The sequence below is a fragment of the Channa argus genome, chromosome 4 (assembly GCF_033026475.1).
Source record: "Channa argus isolate prfri chromosome 4, Channa argus male v1.0, whole genome shotgun sequence".
Taxonomy (NCBI): Eukaryota; Metazoa; Chordata; class Actinopteri; order Anabantiformes; family Channidae; genus Channa; species Channa argus.
The window spans coordinates 28,310,967-28,329,791 of record NC_090200.1 but is presented as its reverse complement, the minus strand read 5'-3'; the positions used below and the strand labels follow the sequence as shown (position 1 = coordinate 28,329,791).

General features: G+C 38.9%; 1 protein-coding gene across 7 annotated transcripts in view; it reads right to left on the bottom strand.

Annotated features, from left to right (window-relative positions):
* Positions 1 to 350: 350 nt before the first annotated feature.
* Positions 351 to 18,825, bottom strand: part of ckap5 (cytoskeleton associated protein 5) — a 30,393-nt gene continuing 11,918 nt past the window's right edge. For 2 of the 7 annotated variants that reach the window (XM_067500796.1, XM_067500797.1), the window contains exons 20-44: positions 18,509 to 18,648; positions 17,111 to 17,285; positions 16,877 to 16,990; positions 16,561 to 16,689; positions 15,194 to 15,388; positions 14,953 to 15,079; positions 13,407 to 13,489; positions 12,986 to 13,096; positions 12,209 to 12,331; positions 11,609 to 11,758; positions 11,326 to 11,529; positions 11,028 to 11,163; positions 10,740 to 10,933; positions 10,478 to 10,650; positions 7,758 to 7,994; positions 7,537 to 7,657; positions 7,258 to 7,437; positions 6,963 to 7,150; positions 4,901 to 4,976; positions 4,620 to 4,808; positions 4,387 to 4,524; positions 4,182 to 4,265; positions 3,900 to 4,059; positions 3,703 to 3,821; positions 351 to 2,075 (exon numbers count right to left, since the gene is read on the bottom strand). In XM_067500796.1, coding sequence (XP_067356897.1) covers positions 1,815 to 2,075; positions 3,703 to 3,821; positions 3,900 to 4,059; positions 4,182 to 4,265; positions 4,387 to 4,524; positions 4,620 to 4,808; positions 4,901 to 4,976; positions 6,963 to 7,150; positions 7,258 to 7,437; positions 7,537 to 7,657; positions 7,758 to 7,994; positions 10,478 to 10,650; positions 10,740 to 10,933; positions 11,028 to 11,163; positions 11,326 to 11,529; positions 11,609 to 11,758; positions 12,209 to 12,331; positions 12,986 to 13,096; positions 13,407 to 13,489; positions 14,953 to 15,079; positions 15,194 to 15,388; positions 16,561 to 16,689; positions 16,877 to 16,990; positions 17,111 to 17,285; positions 18,509 to 18,648 — 3,807 coding nt within the window. In that variant the 3' untranslated portion in view covers positions 351 to 1,814. Of the gene's footprint in view, positions 2,076 to 3,702; positions 3,822 to 3,899; positions 4,060 to 4,181; positions 4,266 to 4,386; positions 4,525 to 4,619; positions 4,809 to 4,900; positions 4,977 to 6,962; positions 7,151 to 7,257; positions 7,438 to 7,536; positions 7,658 to 7,757; positions 7,995 to 9,711; positions 9,739 to 10,477; positions 10,651 to 10,739; positions 10,934 to 11,027; positions 11,164 to 11,325; positions 11,530 to 11,608; positions 11,759 to 12,208; positions 12,332 to 12,985; positions 13,097 to 13,406; positions 13,490 to 14,952; positions 15,080 to 15,193; positions 15,389 to 16,560; positions 16,690 to 16,876; positions 16,991 to 17,110; positions 17,286 to 18,508; positions 18,649 to 18,825 lie in introns of all 7 variants that reach the window. The other 5 variants (XM_067500798.1, XM_067500799.1, XM_067500800.1 and 2 more) reach the window with 5 other exon arrangements.

The following is an 18,825-nucleotide window of genomic DNA, read 5'->3' as shown; positions in this document are numbered from 1 at the left end:
TATAGTTTTATTTTATTTATTTTTACACATTTAGAAACACAATTTAGTGATACAGTAAAATTGACAAAGAAAATTAGCATACTCAATAGGTTTGTTTAAAAAACAAAAACAAATCAAGACTTTATTGCCATCTTCCACTATGGATTATACAAGAACAAATGGAGCGCAACAATGTAAGACTAGTTTTGACATTTGAATTAAATACAAAAACAATGTTATTTATGGTTTTCGTTAACATTGAGCTACAGAACAGAAGAACGGCAAGGCCATCTTCATGTTCTTCTGGGAAAAAAGAAAAAGAAAAAAGCAAACAAACAAAAAGAAAAAAAACACACTTACTTAAACAGCCGGTTTATTAATGCAAACTTTATTTACATGAGGAAATGAAAGAAAACACCGACTTCATGCCATGCTCTTTAAGCCTACAAACAAGAGTGAACCTCCTTCAGCTGGATAAAGAGCCACACATATAAATTCAGTTTGGTCAATGCTTTACATGGACAGCCACGTTAGATCTACAATTCTGCTCGATGGCTGCTGATACATAACTGAACGGAGGTGTTAATGGAGAACATTACATACAGTATGTACAGTCAACCCACAGTACAGTCCAACACACAACCTAAACACCTGTACATGGCTATGCACTTCCTGAATGAAGCCGCTCAGCTTGCTATTGAATGGGGACACATTCACAGTGCCATTGGGCTGAAATGTGCTAGTTTCACTTGTTATCCGGAATAACATCAGCAGCTTCAAACCCCGTACCAAGCCGTTTTCAGGATTTAATTACTAGGAAGATTAAAAAACAAAACAAAAAAACTTCTCAAATAAGGTTGAAAAGTGTTTACTAGAGTGTAACAATAAAAGTGGACAGATTACTTAAATAGCCCTCTCATAGGTTTAAACAGACAAATAACTTCCTTCATCAGTATACAGTGGTGACTTTTAGAGCCATGTTGGTCTGAACCCCACCAGGGGATTGATGCCTCTGTGTAAAATGCAGCTGAACTTTTTTTGTAGCCCTACAGACACAGCAAAGTGTGTCCAACCAAAAATGAACAGAAATCTGACATTTTCTAAAAGTTTTAGTTTAGTGTTTAGTTTTTCCACTATGTGCTATTTAAACATCAACTTGTTTGACTAGTCACCAACTTAATTAATCAAAAATTACTACAATGAAAGCCAGTGGGAAATACAGAGATTTACAAATTGACACAATGACACTGTCAGATTTCAGTGACAAGGGAGCAGTCATACGCTGCATTTACACAGCTCTAAGTCTGACTTCGGTGTCTCCATGCCAACGCAGCAGCAGAGATATGCTGTCAGGGATAAGACATTTGTATTTACCTGCAACTACATAAGAGCTTCATAATGGGTAAGGGGTTACAACCTTAAAATATGTACAAGCATACTTTGCCATGATGCTAATACAGAGAGGAGGAAGGCGAGTTGACGATAAGAGGGGAGAATGGAGGGTCGGGGGCCCTCAGAGAGAAGGGTGGTTGTGTGTGTGTGTGTGTGTGTGTGTGTGTGTGTGTTAAAAATTCCAGTCACAGCATTTGTTCAATCTGAATGTAGTCAACCACAATCAGATTAGGGTGTGTTTGATTTTTCTTTAATGTACAGGCACAGTGGTTGGAGTTAGGATCAAATTTGTGTTTGTCTGGTGCTACCTGATTTGTTGATCAGAGGGGTAGGCCTTAGTACTTCCTATTTCCATCTAGCATCTTCAAATATAAACAGAGTGAGTTTTAGAGGAGGAGGATGTCGGTTTTGCACTTGAGATGAGGTGGGGTTGGGGTGGCTCCTCACTGCCGGTTGCTCTTTATCCTCTCCAGACGTTTTTTCAGGTCATCCAGGTTGGCCGCCGGTGAGGCTGAGCGGGTGTGTGCATGTGTGGGAGAGTGCGAGTGTGCGTTGTGTTCCTGCTGGTAAAGCTCTCTGGATTCTTTGAGCTGAGACAGCTTACTGTGGAGCATGTCTGTGGAGGAGGCCACCGATGGCTTAGAGGTCAACAGGGATGAGATCGGAGGTCGCTGCTGTGCCTCGTCCTCGCTCGCTCCAATGCCCTGGAAATTTTATAGGATATAGATATGGGTTAGCTTCTAGTACCTATACAGCAGAACAGGACACCTATATACAGTAGCTTTGCTCAAGACTTGGGACTAGGGCCGAAGCATTATGGTCCAAACTTTAACAGTGTTACGGACATATTCCAAAAGACTTGCTAATAATGTCTTAAAGTGAAGCTCGGGTACAAAGACGAGGGAGAGGAGGAGGTCTACCATTCCATATCAGAGGTAACAAGACCCTTCTTTGGTTATTTTGATGTCAACTTTTAGGGCTACCATTGCTCCTGCTTCAAGATAAAAAATTCGGTAATGTCAGACTTTCAAAATACAACTGCTTTCATCATACCGTTTCAAAATTTTGGCATTTAAATGCTGAAATGAGTTTGTGGTGAAGTCTTCCAACAGTGGAAGCACACACAGACACTTTCAAATTAAAAGCCATTTTCATTCTTTACACAACTCTAACTTTTTCCTTTGCTTCTTTCTACTTTTTTTAACTTATTAATTCAACTTTTCGTGGACTTTTGTCTTCTTTTTGTCATCTTCTTTCTTTCTCCTTTTGTCCATATTTATCTCTTTGTCTTCTGCATCTTTTCAAAGTTTTCAGATTTGCCTCCGTGGTTTGTGTCTACCGGGCAGCTTAACAGCTCTTCTATGTAATTTCCACGGACATTGCCTTTTTTAGTTAATAACTGTTTTTTCTGGAGCCACTCTGTTGTGGACTTGCTCCGGTGATTGAGTCAATGTACAGACATTCTCAAATTATCCTGAAGAACTTTTAGAAACACTTGGGAAGTCATCTTCCTCTCAATGACTGCAAGCTGGCCAGGCCCTGATGCAGCAAAGCAGGCCCAAATCATGTTTCCTCCTCCATACTTTACTTTTGGGATGATCTTTTCATGATGATATGCAGTGCCCTCTTTAGGCCAGATGTAGTACTGCGTCTTCTTTCGAACTAGATCAATCTTTGTAAGTCTGCAAAGCATTTTGCCAATACAGTGGAGTGAATGTGCCGTTTAACAAATGTCAGGCATGCAGCAATGTTCTTTTTTCAATGTTTTTCTGTTCCACGAGGACTTGGAAACTTTGGCTGTGACTTGGGGTTGTTTCTTTACCTCAGTAATGAGTGTTCGTTGTGCTCTTGGGGTCTTTTGACACCTACTTCTTGGTAGGAGTAGCTACAGTCCCAAAGCGTCTCCATTTGTAGATCGTTTGCCTAACTATCGTGTGGTGCTTTCCTAAAGTCTTTGAATTCACTTCATAACCCTTTTCAGCTTTAAATGAAGCAACAGATCTTGAACGTAGATCCTCTGAAAGCTCTATTTGGCAACGCGTGGCTCAAATAAGTGTATTTTCATTCTGTGAAGCAAACTCAAAAGTTGGAGTGTTTTTCATTAGTCAAAGTAGCTTTAGTCCACATCTCCAAACTAATTTTCCTAACAAGGCTCCAATTAGCTTTTTATTGCTTTACGTTTCTATTATTTTATCATTTACTTTGTGTACATTAGTCTTTTGTTTTAAAACTTTATTATCTCACATTCACAAACATAACTTTACGCTCTGAATTCTTGCTAAAGGCTCTGAACTCTTGTGTGTACACATGTGCATGTGTAAGTAAACTGACCCTGGAGGTGTTTTCCAGGCCTTGTCTCTGTCTCAGGATTTTGAGTCTCTCGTAGTAAACAGCAGGTTTCAGCTCTTCGTTGCTACTCAGACTGGAGTCCGCTCCATGCTGAGGGATTACTGCAGACACACACAAACATTGTGTTAACTATGCACTCTAGACTGAGCAAAGTGTGCAGCAAAAGCTTCCAGTTATACCTGCGGAGGTTTGAATACGAGCCTTGCCCTCTCTCTCAGACTCAATCATGCGAAGGCCTCGCTCCACGTAGCTCTGGAAGAACTGGGATGTGTTTTTGAGGAAGGGCTCGAGGTCTGCATCTGAGTACTTTTGTTTGTACTCGTACAACTCCGTCAAACCCTGAGATAAGAGTCAGCACATTACTTCAGGTTTTCTAAGCTTTTTGTTATAATAAACTTTAACCACTAAACCGGTGAAGAAATAGGTAGTCTAAAACTGATATCAGGGGCTGCTGAACAGACCTCTTTAGTATTCTCCTTTGAGCCAATCTTTTTAAAGATCTCAGATAGAATGTCACTGACTTTTGCCTTTGACATTCGATCCTCCTGGGAACAAAACAATTAACAAATTACTTTTAAAGCATGTCATCACAATTGTGAAACAAAATTGTGAAACTTTTATGGGTTACTTATGTGCGTTGTTGACTAATTGGTATGCGCTGCTCACCGTGCGCAGACCAGTCTTCTCGTTGCCTCGGTCGCTCTTGAGCCCTGACAAGTTTCCAGAGTGTTTGATTACCCGTCTCAGGTGGGCTTCCAACTCTGACTCATTACGATTCTCGATCATTGATAAGTGCTCCAGGATCTGTTTGGCAACACATTACCGTTCAATCTCAATATGCTAAATATACTGGAAATTTCACTGAAAACTGCACAGTATAGGTTTAAATAAAATGTTACCTTGGCCCCGGTGAGCTTGCAGAGTGTGTGTAACAGTGTCTTAAGAGTTCGATGTGGGACGTCACTCTTGAGTTGCTTGAGTTTCTCTTTGGGGAAAACCTTCATTATGTTATGCACATCTAATAAGATCCGATCCAGGTTGATGTTGTTGATTGTCTCTGGGAGAAAGCGGATCATCCTCCACAGACACTAAACACACAAAGACAGTAGAGTGAGTCTGAAGGAGGGTCAGAATTAGTATAACACTGTAGGTCAGGCTCCCGGGCTGTGATCTTCCTTACCTTTATGACTAGTTCAGAGAACATAGGAGGTCCAGCTGTTGTGACTAAACTGTCCTGAAGCAAAACCAGCAGAGCACTGCAAAAGGGCAGGAAAAGAAACAGATTTATAAGAAACAAGCACGCACACCCCCCCCCCCCCCCCCATTTGACCCCACCCAGGTCAAATGGGTCACTACACCCCTTTAGTAGGGTAGTACAAAAACAAAATACTTTCATAGCTAAGCAAAAAAAAGGTCCAAAACCAACATATTGACCATGGAAGACTAAACATTGTGAAAGTGTAAATAAAGCATATCACCGCATTTTGGGGCCGGAAAATGTATTAATTTTGTTATTTATTGCAGTTCTCCTTTGAACAATTCAACATAATACTGTTAAGGCCAGTATCTTTTATACTTTTTAAAATATTCAGCTTTTGTGAGCAATTTTTTGTCATTCAAATAAATGAAGAGACTTCAGCTACACTTCAGCTTTAACTAGTTGGGCATACTTCAAAACAGATTTATTTTATGTGAGGCATTCGAAGCCACAAACAGAGCCAAACGTGAAGACTTTGAAAAGATGCAAGAAGCTGTAGAGACATAAATGTTTACAAAAAGAGAAATAAACAAGATGACAAAAACAGATTACCAGAAATAAAACAAACTCCGGGAAAAAAAATAAAGCAACAAAGGAAGAATTAAATAAGTAAAAAGTTGACATTTAAAGTGAAAAGAAGGGAAGGACGAAGCAAAGTAAAAATTTGACATTAACAGTGTAAAGAAAAAAAGGAAGTAGTAAATAATTATAAATGAAGGGACCATTTTCATACTGCAAAACAAAAAAAAGGTTGAAAAGGGACTAAATTTATTTTAGCATTTAAATGCTAAATTTTGAAAAAGAATGATGAAAGACTTTTATTTTGAAAGTGTGTTTCGTGTGTGTCCACTGTCGAGAGAGAAAAACTCCGGTAAAGTGTGTGGACACAGCTCTGAGGATGATCGCACGATCTGATGCAGCTGTGTCCGTTACCATGACAATGACTGCTGCCTGCCTGCTGAGTCATTCCCAAATGCAGAAGACAGGCTGTGAAAGTGCTGAGACTTTGCCTCACAAAATTTTGAATATAAAAAAAAGTATTAGTCCTATCAAACATATTAAAAAGCTGTGAGCAGCAAAAGTGTTCACCTAATACAGTGATGTCATTTATTTGACAAATACTTCATAAAATAAAGGCATAGTGGCGATTTTAAAACACCCCCCATTTGTGATTTGAGGAGAATTTCTGCACCTGTTATAATGGGCTCCATTGGGAGTTTAAGATGGCACTCTCTCTGCTTCTGGCCATTTACAGAAAGAACGCAAGTCCTGTCACTATGAGAGTTACAATTACCAAAGAACACAAAAATACCTACGTTTTAATGTATAGTTTATGTAAGATTAAAGTTGACTGTAGGAAAAAAGTTGATAAAAGTGGAAGCTGAAAAGTTGGAGTGCATGTGATGTCACCCACTCTAGCTGCTTCAACATTGGGCAATACACACTAATGGAGAAGTTGAAAAAGCTCCACAATGTGCCTAAAACTAAAAATGTGATTATTCCAAAAGTATAAAAGATGCAAAGAGGCTAATCAACACAAAAAAGTTCTAGACCCGTTTAAAATTTAAATGAAGTTTCCACGCCAAAGTATGACGATACAAGATGATCAATAGAGGCATGTTGAGGGGAAATTTCACGTTTCTGTCATTGACTTACATGGTGAAAAAAAAACTGACAAAAAGTGAAATAAAATGAAAAAGTATATAAGTCATTAATAAGAAAAGTAATAGCCCACATGTCCTAAACATAAACGCGACCTACATGTAGGAAGTGGAGCGGAGTTTCTAAGACAAACGATGTAGGACTAGATAGCAAATGAAAAACTGAAATAAAGATAAAAGGATCTCATAAGTGTTACACCTCTCACACTAATCGATTTTGGACTGTAAATCAAATTTGAATTGGGAGATCAGTGCCAATATCCAACTGCATTTAAGAATAATTTTTTACACTAAATAACTATTGCTAATATAGTCATACAAACCTGATCATGTTGGTCTGGTCAGATCTCTCCAGGACTCTGATTACTAACAGGTTGACTGATCTGATTAGTTGCTGGCCATCTTCTATGTCTTCCACTCTGCCATCAAGCATCAGTGTTATCAGACCATGCATCAGGTCCTTCAACACACCCATAGATGCCTCTCTGGCTAAGGACTCCATAGAGAACAACTAACAGACAGAAATGAGGAGGTTCATAAAAACACTGGTGCATACCTTATATCAACCTCACCAATGAAATTACAGATGTAGCAGAGTGGCATTAAGCAGTGACTTACAGAAAGCATGTTTCCTATGATGCAACTATACAATTTGATTATGTCTTTTTTGTCCAGCCGGTCATCAGCCATGTGTGTATTGTAAATAAGCCTTAGTTGCATGAAGGTTGCGATGAGAAACTGATCAATGTGTCCAGACATGACTTCTGCTTTGTCCTCCTGCCGCAACACCTCATCAATCTGCATGATAAAAAGAAAAAAAAATTAAATACGTTTTTATAACAGGGCATTGGAAGAATTATCACACCCTTCAACAAAAGTGGTGTGTGTGAGTGATACCTGTGCCAGTGCCTGTATGCTGGTATTAATGTCACCGCTAGCCACCTGAGAGATGACAAAATTTATGGTAGAGGCGGTGCTGTTGTGGAGATCGTCAAAGTGTGGAGACACAGAACGAATCCTTTGAATAAAAAAAAATAAAAAAAAAAAAAATGAAGTACAAGTAGAATTAAGACTTTTTTATAATCTAAATGTGTGTGCCACTACGTGTATGTGTTTACTTTGGTTCAGGGATCATGATTGGCTCCAGCAGCTCATCCAGCTTGTGTTGGACAAGGTCCGGCAGTTCACACACTCTGCTCTGATCCATTTCAATCATGTCCAAATCTAACTGGAATTCCTTAGGGATCGAGGGATGGGAGGACTCAGTGTTCTGGCGGGCTTGGCTGGACAGATACAGAACACATGGTGGAGATGAGGAGAGACCAGACAGGACACCAAGGTTAGTCCAGTGTACACTGCAAGGCATGAATCACATGGCTGGCTAAAAACAGTGCACAGTTAGACAAGCATAAGGTCTACAAACAGAAATAATGTTACATGGAGGTAGCAATATGAGTTAGGACTTTAAAGGCTGAGGGCCTAGACAGCTTCATCACCAAAGAGAAAAGAAATTCTAAAGCTTAACAAGAAATCCTACAAGCTAATCCCTGGGGGGCTTCCAGCTGAAGCAGATCCTGGTCATGTCACATTGGAAACATTGAATTAAAAGGACTTTGATGTTATTGCTACTAATATTTTGAGCAGATATTAGAAAAAAAAAAAATTAAGGGTTTGTTTATTTTTTACCAACAGCAATACATTTTGATGGGCAAGAAAAAAAAAAAAAAAAAAAAAAAAGAAAAAAAACAGTTTTAGTAGTTTAAACACCAAAACAAAATTTTATCCACTTTCCTAAATCAAAAGTCATCCACATTATTATTTAAAATTTTGATATGTGACCCACTGTAAACTTCCAGAAAATGTAAAGATCAGAGTGTCTTGGAATACAGTAAATAAAACGTAAAATTACTTTGTAATATTTTGACTTCAAAATGAAAATACATTTTCCAACAGTACACTCCCTCATCTTCTGCACAGTTTATATATGATATACTAAATTAAACAGAATTAAAAAACAAAAACCGAGGTCATTACAAAGAGTTCAGACTTATGTGTATTATGAATAATTAATGCCTTTTTAACCTTAATCCTGGGTGACACATGACATAGGCATCACGACCTATCAATTGACCTTTTTATGCCACCAAAATAAAAAATAAATAACTAAATAAACAACACTATTGGCCATTTTTCATGATGATTATTGTTGGTACAATACTGTTGTAAATGGTTACCGCGATTCCCTCAAGTGAATTCACACGAATGTCGGCTTTGTAAAAGATCACAGTTGATCTGTAAGGTGTATGGGTCACAACCCTGGCTAAGCAAAAACGAATGGGATATCCCACAAACCTAAATTAAATCTTAGCTATCCCTTTCATGGTCAAAATAATTTGTCTCGTGATTTTAAAAATAAGTAAATAAATAAAAATAAAAAAACATGCTTGTTTTCTGGTCCTGTGACCCTGTATGATTTTTAAAGGTCGCTCCTTGGTCTCAACCCTCTTGTGATGGCTTGTGCCTAAAGACTTTTGAAACTGCCTCACGCTACATAATGATTTCTTTTTTTGTGAATAGCTTCTTGGTTGGAGAGAAACCACACCAGACTGCTGATCTGATCATAAGATAACCAAAACATGATAAAGAGTAAGGAGATAAAAGTATTTAGAGCTTAGGACATGTACATACTGAAACTTGGTAACATAGACAAGAACAAGTCTCTTGTGAGAGAGTATGAAGGTGTTGATTGTGTTCACTTGTAACCAGGGGACAGTCTTTTTTCAAGGTATGTAATACATAAATAAAACACTTAAGACAAAAGGATAATGATGTAAAATGTGGCAGCAGGACATTTTACACATTAGTCAGGTGCTTTATCAACCATATGATAGCAGGGAATAAGATTAGACTCTTACTCCTTTCTATGTGAAGAAGCATGACTAAAAAAATGTCACAGCAAAACTTTATGATCATTCATCTCATGACACATTATCAGATCACATTGATAGATGAGGTAAGGAGTTACAAAACAAACAAGAGGGAGGGGGAGAAGGAGGAGGAAGAAGTACTCACATTCTATACGTGCGATACATTATTCTGCTCCAAAGAGCAAGGAAGGCAGAGCAGAGAAAGGAGGAAAAATCACACAAGAAGCGAGATGAAGGTTTAAGAGACAAACAGGCAGCTGGCCCATCAGGCAGCAGCAGTCTAATGCACACTAATGCTTTAATGGGCCAGTTTTCCATTAAAATGGGAGATGTATCTGTGGGAGCAATCCAACATGCAATGACTCAGTAGAAACAGGGGAAGGACAGATTAGTTGCAAGCAAAAGACAAATATCCTTTAAGACTTATGGCATGAATCCAACTACAGCCACAACAGTACACAGCATGTAGAGGTCCTTCGTGGTTTAGAGATTACAGAGGTGATTGGTTAATGGTAAGAATAACATGCTTTCAGCCTTTCCATGTCCAACTACAAGATTCATTGCTTCAAACTGAAATGATTTAGACATGTTGAAGGTTTATCTGCGTATTAATATCATTCCAAGTTAGATTCTAAAATCAGACCTAGTGTGTTTAGCTTGTAACTTAAGTCCAGCTGCTAAACAGTTTACACAGTTAAAGCTATCAAAAAGCAATAAGCTGAGGTAGCGACAAAATACTGTTAGAAATCTGTATTTACATGTAGCTAAATATTATTTTGATACACATATTGCTCATATCCTGAAATTTTGTTAATCAGTAATCTATTTCGAGTAAGAAACTGGCCTTCCTAGTAGTTTTCATTTCGTCAAAATAAAACACACCCTACAACCCTGAACCAGAGGTGACCTACTTGAGTTTGTTGGGATCTTCCTGTACAGGCTTGCGTAGGAAAGTGGCATTTGGGTTAGCTGGATGCTCTCTCTGAGACTTCTCTGGTGCAGTCTGTTTCGTAGGAGCTGCAGGAGTCTTCTTGGCCGAACGTTTAATTCTCTCCTCCAGCATGCTCATGTCTTTCTCTGACAACTAGAAAAAAAAAATGAAGAGGAAAAGACTCATGTAAAAGTGTAGTTTAAAAAAAAAAAAAAAAAGCAATGCTATGACTGCTAGCTTACATTTCCAATTAGTTTGTAGACTTGCTCTCCACAAACGTTGTAGACAGCTACCACAGTGTTCAGGGCAGCATTGCGGACAGATGTGTCTCTGTCACCAATGTGAACAGCAATCTCCTTCAGAGTCTTAGCTGGAGCTGGCTGACATACATTCATCCCATAGCCCTCTATCAAACAACCCAACTCCTCTAGACATTCTGAGGACAAAGAGGAAGCCATAACAAATTAACATACTTTTATACATTGCAGATGCTTACAGCATAATTGAACAACAGGTCGGTAGAACTATACCAGCTCTCTGTTTGGAGTTCTTTGACTTAGTTCCATCCATGAGGAAAGGGAAGACCTTGGATGCTGGATAAACCTTACACAGCATGGTCAGTATGGCCCGCACATCTTTGCGAACCACATCCTTTGACTCCCCAACCTAAAGAAGAGAGAAGAAACTCAGACTAAAACCACCAACAACAACAAAACCACCACCAACACACACACGCTAAAAACAACACAATATAAACAAAAAACAAACCAGCAACAAAAAAGGTCTTTACAGTAGCTTGTGTTCATATGCTGAGGATGATGTGCTCACCTTGAGTATGAGGTAGGGAACAAAGGAATTGGCCTCATACTCAGTAAGGTGGTAGTTCTCTCTGTTCAGCATTGCAAACAACAGCTTTAGATACTCCAGAACTTTCATGAGGACCGTGGTGTTGGTGTCAAAGAACCGTAAGGTAAACCACTTCAAAATGAGGTCCAGACAGCTGATGGTGGCATCACTCTCACTCTCCAACCTCTGTCAAATACAAAAACATTTACTAAATCCTCAAAACACATCAACATAAAACCATCAACAATATAAAACTAACCATTACCTCAATCATGACTCCTAAGGCTTTTACATGTCTCTGGAAGTCAAAGTGAAAGAGCTCATCTTGCAGCCATTTAGCAAAGCAGGTAGACATCTGGGTTTTTAGCTGCTCCACATATTCATCTCGAGGAGTGATGAAGTTCCACTTCAAAATCTTGAACACAAAAACAAATTTAAGTTAAACTGCAGTAAACAGCATTTCTGGATAAAATGATGTGACAGACTGCTTCAGTAAACTCAAAGTGGTCAAGTTCATCTTTAATTGTGCCAGCTGTTCCTTCAGTTGTTCAGCTTAACTGTAACCTATCCATAGATTCTAAGGTTAAAAGATAAAAAAAAAAATAATAATAATTAAAGGATCTAAAGGATGCTGGTGATCCAGTAATCAGAATTACATTGAAGGATGACTTGTGATAACCACCCAAGATAAACAGAAGAAAAAAAGTTAATTATCTGTTAAACTCTCTCTAAATTAAAACTGTATCTGACACACCAACAAGAGCTGCAGTGTGACTTTTACACCTTGTTTTTTGCAAGTTTATCTTAATACTTGAGGATCCTGATAGAGAGAGATAGATACATAGAGAAAAAGCCAGTGAGGTACCTTAAGTTGCTTTTCCTCTTTGATCCTCTGTTCCTTGGCATTGGGAATGAGGGTGAAGATTGGCCCAGACCTATCTTCATCATCCTTTAGGCCTTTGGCTGGAGGCTTTTTCCCAGCTGCACCCTGAGAATTATAGCAGCACAAAGGCGTGAGGCACAGCAAGTAAAACAAGGCGCTTTGTCTGTAGATATGCATTTATAATGATGTGTAATCTTGCATTTCCCCTGGGTGTTTATGTGGTTTGAGGCAGTGTGTGTAAATAGACAATGGGTTGTTAAGCTGAAAAGTATTAAATGCAGGTTAACACAGCAGAGTGTAAAAACACTAGTGTGACATTAGTCCAAAATATAAACATACAGAAAAACACATTCATGCAGAGGAGGAGAGAAAAGAAACCCCTCGTGAACATGTGACCTCAAACCCTGTGCTTGGTTTCTGTAAGCACGCATACATGTGACATTTGTATTTAACGCAAGTTAGCTTACTGCTAACATAAGTCTTAAACAATTTCACTTTTTAACTGGTTGTGTGCATTTGATAATGCATTTGTATATTATGTGGCAATATTAGTGATTAGAGAGAGAGAGAGAGAGAGACAGAGACAGACTGGGGATAAGAAAAGCTGGACAGGGGGGGGGGGGGTCGCTGTCAAGTGTCCAGTGAGAAACTCTGTCCACATTGGCTGCTGAAGCTGGCTTTGTTAAGTAGCAGCATGTAGAGGAAGTGAAAAACAACCTGGACTGAGTTTCATCATGAGGACACCTCTCACAAATCTACCTGTTGACTGCCAGCAGCAGCCTTTCCTTTGCTGGGGGGCTTTTTACTAGAATTACTGTCCTTGTCCTTGGAGGGAGGGGGAGGGATGGGTTCTTCAATAGGGGAGGGAGGCTAAGTGAATAAAAAAAAAAAACCATATGTATTTACATAAAGAAATTAATAATATAAATCAAATGTTGTGAACAGTGACAACAGGAAACAAATGTACATGTGTGATTTGCACAAACAGAACTGAGAGCAATTCTTTAGAGCCGCTAATAAGACAGGCAGACAGAAATATATCTATACAGATAGGCATACATATAATATATACATCCAACCACTTCACTAATACTTTTTGAACTGCTGTCTTTTGCACAAGTAATTAAGTATCTTCACTACAGCCCCTGTGTGGACCCTGACAAACAACAAAGAGACATACCTTCTTAACTGCAACTCCTCCCCTGACCTTCTTAACTTCGGGTTTACCGTCAATGTCCTCACTAGCTGGCTGAGACCGGGAGGCTGCAGGAGACAGGCATGGGTTAAATTTGCTCATATGTAAGAATACTGTTCGGGCCAGAGTATACAAATATTTGAAATTATATATTTACTAAATTGTGCATTTCCATTCGTTCTACATATGTAATATAAGCAGATTTCTTAATCTTTAGTCTATTTGGCTCTGTTCTAGAGTACAGCAGTTACACGCTGACACTGAGCTTTGTTTTAAGAGAAATAACCCACTACCAACTTTAACCTCTTTCTGTACCTACAACTGCAGAGCTGGTGAAGTATCATGAGCATAACATACAGTTAACTTTCCTGGTGTAGATATGGATCAATAAAGTCCCACTCCGTTCTGTTATTGGGCCCAAACTAAATCAGCCTAATCCAACAATTCCACAGTAAATCCTCCTTCATTAGATTGGTAATATTCAGTTTGAATGAACTCCTTTTTGATTTTGAAAACCATTTTGGAGGCTGTTTTCTGTGCTGCTGTTCGACTGTTCTTTTCTTTGAATGCCTCATTTCTTTTTCTGTAAACAGTGCCGTGATGTCCTTTACCAAAAAGCTCTACTTTTGTCTCATCTGTCCACAGTATGTTCTCCCAGAGGGATTGTGGTTTTGTCACATACGTTTTTATGCCCTTTTCATTCAGATGGCGATGGCTAGTGCGGGCTGACACTGTTGTACCGTGTCTGCAGATCAGCTTGAATTTGCTTGGAAGGTAATTGGAGTTCCACCATTCAAACAAAGCTTAGTTTTTTCATTAATTTTGCTCTTCCGTCCACGTCAAGGGAGGTTAGCTACAGTGCCATGGGCTGTAAACCTCTTAATGATGTTGCGCATAGTGAACACAGGAACTTTAAGATCTCTGGAGGTGGACTTGTAGCCCTGAGATTGTCCGTTTTTCCACAATATTTTCCTCTCTTTTCTCCATGCTCAATGTGGCACACAGCAAAAGGTTGAGCCAACTTTTCTCCATTTAACTGGTTGCAAGTGTGATTAATATATTGCCCACACCTGTTACTTGCCACAACAAGTGTGTCTAAATACAAGTTACAGGATCATCACATGCTTAAAAAGCAATTATGTCTTACAATTTTGAGGTGCCAATAATTTTATTCAGTCTGTGTGAATTTTTTTCAAGGTTGCCTTTTCTTCTGGTTTTTTTTGTGTGTTGGTTCAGTGCAAACAAAAACATGTGAATACCAAAACATTTGCAATTGGAACAGAACAGAATCGCAATGGTGACTATATTGTTTTGTGAGTGAGTCAGTGTCTCAGTCAAGCTGCTAAAAATAAAGAGTTTACATTTGTTTTTTTAATTGATTGTTACTCCAAAAGCATCACCTGTCAGAATCCAACCAGAGTTAACACTCTGCATAAATTTACCACAACATAACAGACAGTTTGATTCTGAGAAGCTCTCTTTAAACGCCTTTGGTTGAGACCACAAGTAATTTATGTAATGACATACAAACCTGAAGCAGATCTGCTTGACTCTGCAGAAGCTTTCCCTCCACCAGCTTTGGCAGGAGCAGCAGGTTTAGCTGGCATCACTGTTCTGGCTTTTTCCAACATGGCTACCACTTGATCCTTAGAGGCAGGCTGGAGGGAAACAAGACATCTATGAATCACTGAACTGTCAGAGGTACGGCATCTAAAAACAAATAAATAAAATATAATAAGCATATGTCAGTCAAAAATATATGTGGTCAGTACTTTGAGTTTCCCGGTAGCTTTGGCCATTTTATCATAACCAAGATGCATCATGAAGGTGGGTAGGGCATCCTGAGCTTTCTTCCTCACATCTCCATTTCTGTCCTCTAGACAGGCATATAGCTGAGGGATACACAGCATTAGGTCACCAGGGACGGTCCTCAGGGTGGGCAGCTTCTCAGCTAGCCAGCCAAGCACCTGTGTGACAAAGAGTTTTATTGTAAAAGATGTCTGTTTTGCATTGAGAGTATTAAATTCTTAACTAGAAAAGGCATTTCCAAATAGAAAATGCACTGTAAAAGTTTCGGTACCACAATGATTTTCCAAGCAAAATAGTCCTACCATAATGAAACGAAACGTTGCTTCCTTAAATACTGGTTATGCAAACTTTAAAGCCAGTTATCCATAAAAACTTCAAAAGGCAATTAATTAATTAATTGTTGTTCATGAGGTCATTGATGTATACTTTTTTTAAACTGAGGCCTAGTATAAAAATCTTTAAAGTATAAAAGATATAAGTAGCAATAATGTGCTTTTCAAGTCTAGGCTCTGGCTGCATCACTCAAGGACATTCATAGATCTTTCCCATAGCAACTCCTTTGTTAACTTGGCTGTGTGCTTAGGGTAGCTGTGCTACTTAGAAATAAACTGTTGCACCAGTCTAAGGCCCAGAGAACTCTGGAACAGGTTTTCATCAACGATGTCTCTGTACATTGCTGCATTCATCTTTCCTTTGAGCCTGACTAGTCTCCCAGTTCTTGCCACTGAAAAACACAGCACGATGCCGCAACCACCCTGTTTTACTCAAGTGATGGTACTGGCCATGTGGTGAGTGGTGCCCGGTTCCCTCCAGACATAACGCTTGGCATTCAGGCTAAAGAGATCAATCTTTGTTTTCCGGAAACCAGCAAACTGTGTTGCTCATGGTCTAAGAGTCCTTTAGGTGGGTTGTCATGTACCTTTTACTGAGGAGTAAGATAGTTGTTCGTCTTTCTCCACAGAGAAAAATTGGAGCTCTTTCAGAGTGACCATCGGGTTCTTGGTGTTCTAAGGCCTTTCTCTCTAGTTTGCAGTTTGAATTTCCCACAGTTGGACTCCAATCAAGTTGTAGAAACATCTCAAGGATGATCAGTAGAAACAGGATGCACCAGAGTGTCATGGCAAAGGCCACAGATACTTATGTATATGTGATTTTTGTTGTTTATTTTTAATAAATTGGCAAAGATTTTCAAACTTCTTTTACATTGGGGTATGGTTTGTAGAATTCTGAAGAAAATAATAAATTTGATCCATTTTGGTTGGAATGAGGCTGTTACATAACAGAATGTAAATACTTTCTGGATGCTCTGTATGAGAGCAAAGAGGCTGACCTCCTGTCGTAAAAAGGGATTCTCTCGCTTTAGCTCTTCTGACAGGTCTTCTCCCTCCAGCCATTCCTTCATCCCAGTCTGCTCCACCCATGCCTGCAGAGTGGTCATGGCAGCTGTCCTGACATTAAGCTGAAGAGAACGAGACAGAATTCAATGTACAGTAAATACGTGACATTGTTCCCAGAGCAACCTTTTCCATCTTGTAATGCATTCAGATTTCTTTTACTCTTAATATAAAAGTGCACATGTTCAAAAGAATAAATAATCCTTTTGTTAAATGAGGAAAACACAGTCGAGTGCTATTGAGTATATGTACCTTGCTGTCTCCCAATACAGTGATAACAGGAAATCCCAGGACTTTAACATGCTGCTTGAGCCCAGGTCCCATAGCTGTAGCCAGCTGCTGCAGGATTGTCAGGGTCTGCTGGACCTGCACAACCACAAATATTAGTTTAAACTTCTCCATATAGGCTTGGCATTTAAAGTGCAGTGACAGGCTTTAGAGGTATCACAAACAGTTTTATATGGCAAGGCCTATTTTCTTACTAACCAAGATTTTGTTGGAATCATTGAGTCTTCCTTTCAGGGTGAGAGGCAGCTCTCCAATGTTGGCTGTGATGAACTTTGCCTCTGAGATTATTGCTGCAGCCTCATCCAGGCCCTCCTTTCTGATCTTCCAGTTCTTGTCCTCAATTTTGGACACCAGGTCAGATGTGATCTTGTCACTTGGGGGGGGGACAAAAAAAACAAACAAAAACACAACAAGGGGAGGAAGGAGAGAAAACAGGTTCAATATTCCAGCGCAATGGCTAAAGACATACAGTACATGTTTTTCATTTAAAAAAAAAAAAAAAAAAAAAAAAATGATAAAATGTTTTCTGTACAGTCCAGAATAAAACAAAAATTTTCATTTTCAATATTTTCATTTGAGCATGATTATATGCTATTACATGTTTCTTAAGAAGCTGCACCAAATGATTTTCATTCATTTTGTCAGGCCCCAAACAGAATACAAATTCAAATAATTCAAAAGGACTGCATTCTGGTGCCCACCCAAGAAACCCATTTCCAACTCAAATAATTAAACGAGTATACATTTTGGTGGAAAGACCCCACAACACCAAAAGCTGATGGCAAAGCTGTTTCACATGAGGACGCTTCTCACCCGGCGTTCTCCCATTGCTTACTGGTCTGAAAGGCCACACACACATTTTCCGAGACTGAAATCTCCTAACATTGTCTCGGGTTCATATGTTAAACAGGCTTAAGCCTCTGGTTGTGGCTGTGTTTAAAAGACTTGTATTTCAGCAGTTTATGGTTCCTGGCTGAAAAAAGGAAGTTACTAGTTGAAAGTTTTAAACTAAACTGAGCTTTAACATTTAATCTCAAAAGGTACTGATGAGACAAGATGTCTCACTCACATTTGAAAGGGAGTTTTAAGACTTTAGCGGTTGACAAATATGGTTTTGACAACAGCCAATGCGTATGCTCATCTTCCTATATGTTTTCTTTGTTTTTGTCATGGTATTAACTTTACCAAAAGGTGATCTGAAGTATTGTTAGACATTTTAAACTGCAAATAATTAGTTTACAGGTGCTGGGAAGTCCTCTAGTTTATTAACTGCATTTCATTTTCACACACAAAGAGTATGTGTGGGAAACACTAACCAAACATTATCAGTAATTTTTAAGACCCATGAAAACCATTTAAGACTAGAAAAAAATTCAGATATTTGAATTTTGGACTATAAAACTGCAGACAAACTGATTTTGGATGCTGATATTTAACTTAAGTCCTTAAAAATTAAAAAGCTTTAGGAAGACGTTTAGAACATATTTTTTGTCTTATTAGTAATTGCTGTGTTCCAATGACGCAATGGTGAAGTACCATTCTAGTTTACAAGTGTAGGTTGAAAGCAAGAGTCTTACACCTTCAGTGTTTAGTTACCTGATGTCTGTTCTGGGCAGCAAGTCCATAACATCATGTGCCCCTCCATCTTCTTCATGCTCCTCTCCTTCACCACCCTCCTCCTCCACAGCTCCTTTCTTGGTGCATCTGATGGGAGCTGGTGGAGACTGGCCCTGCATCTGTGAGTAAGGTACAGTGACATCTTTATATAAGATTTAACAAATCAGTCACTTGAAGTAAATGCACAGATCCACATTGACTTTTGTTTCTTTGTTGTAAGATTGCATTTTAAATAACCTTTGTCCCCTTAGCAATCACTGTGCAGAACTTACACTTAGGAGAATTAAATGTTGAGA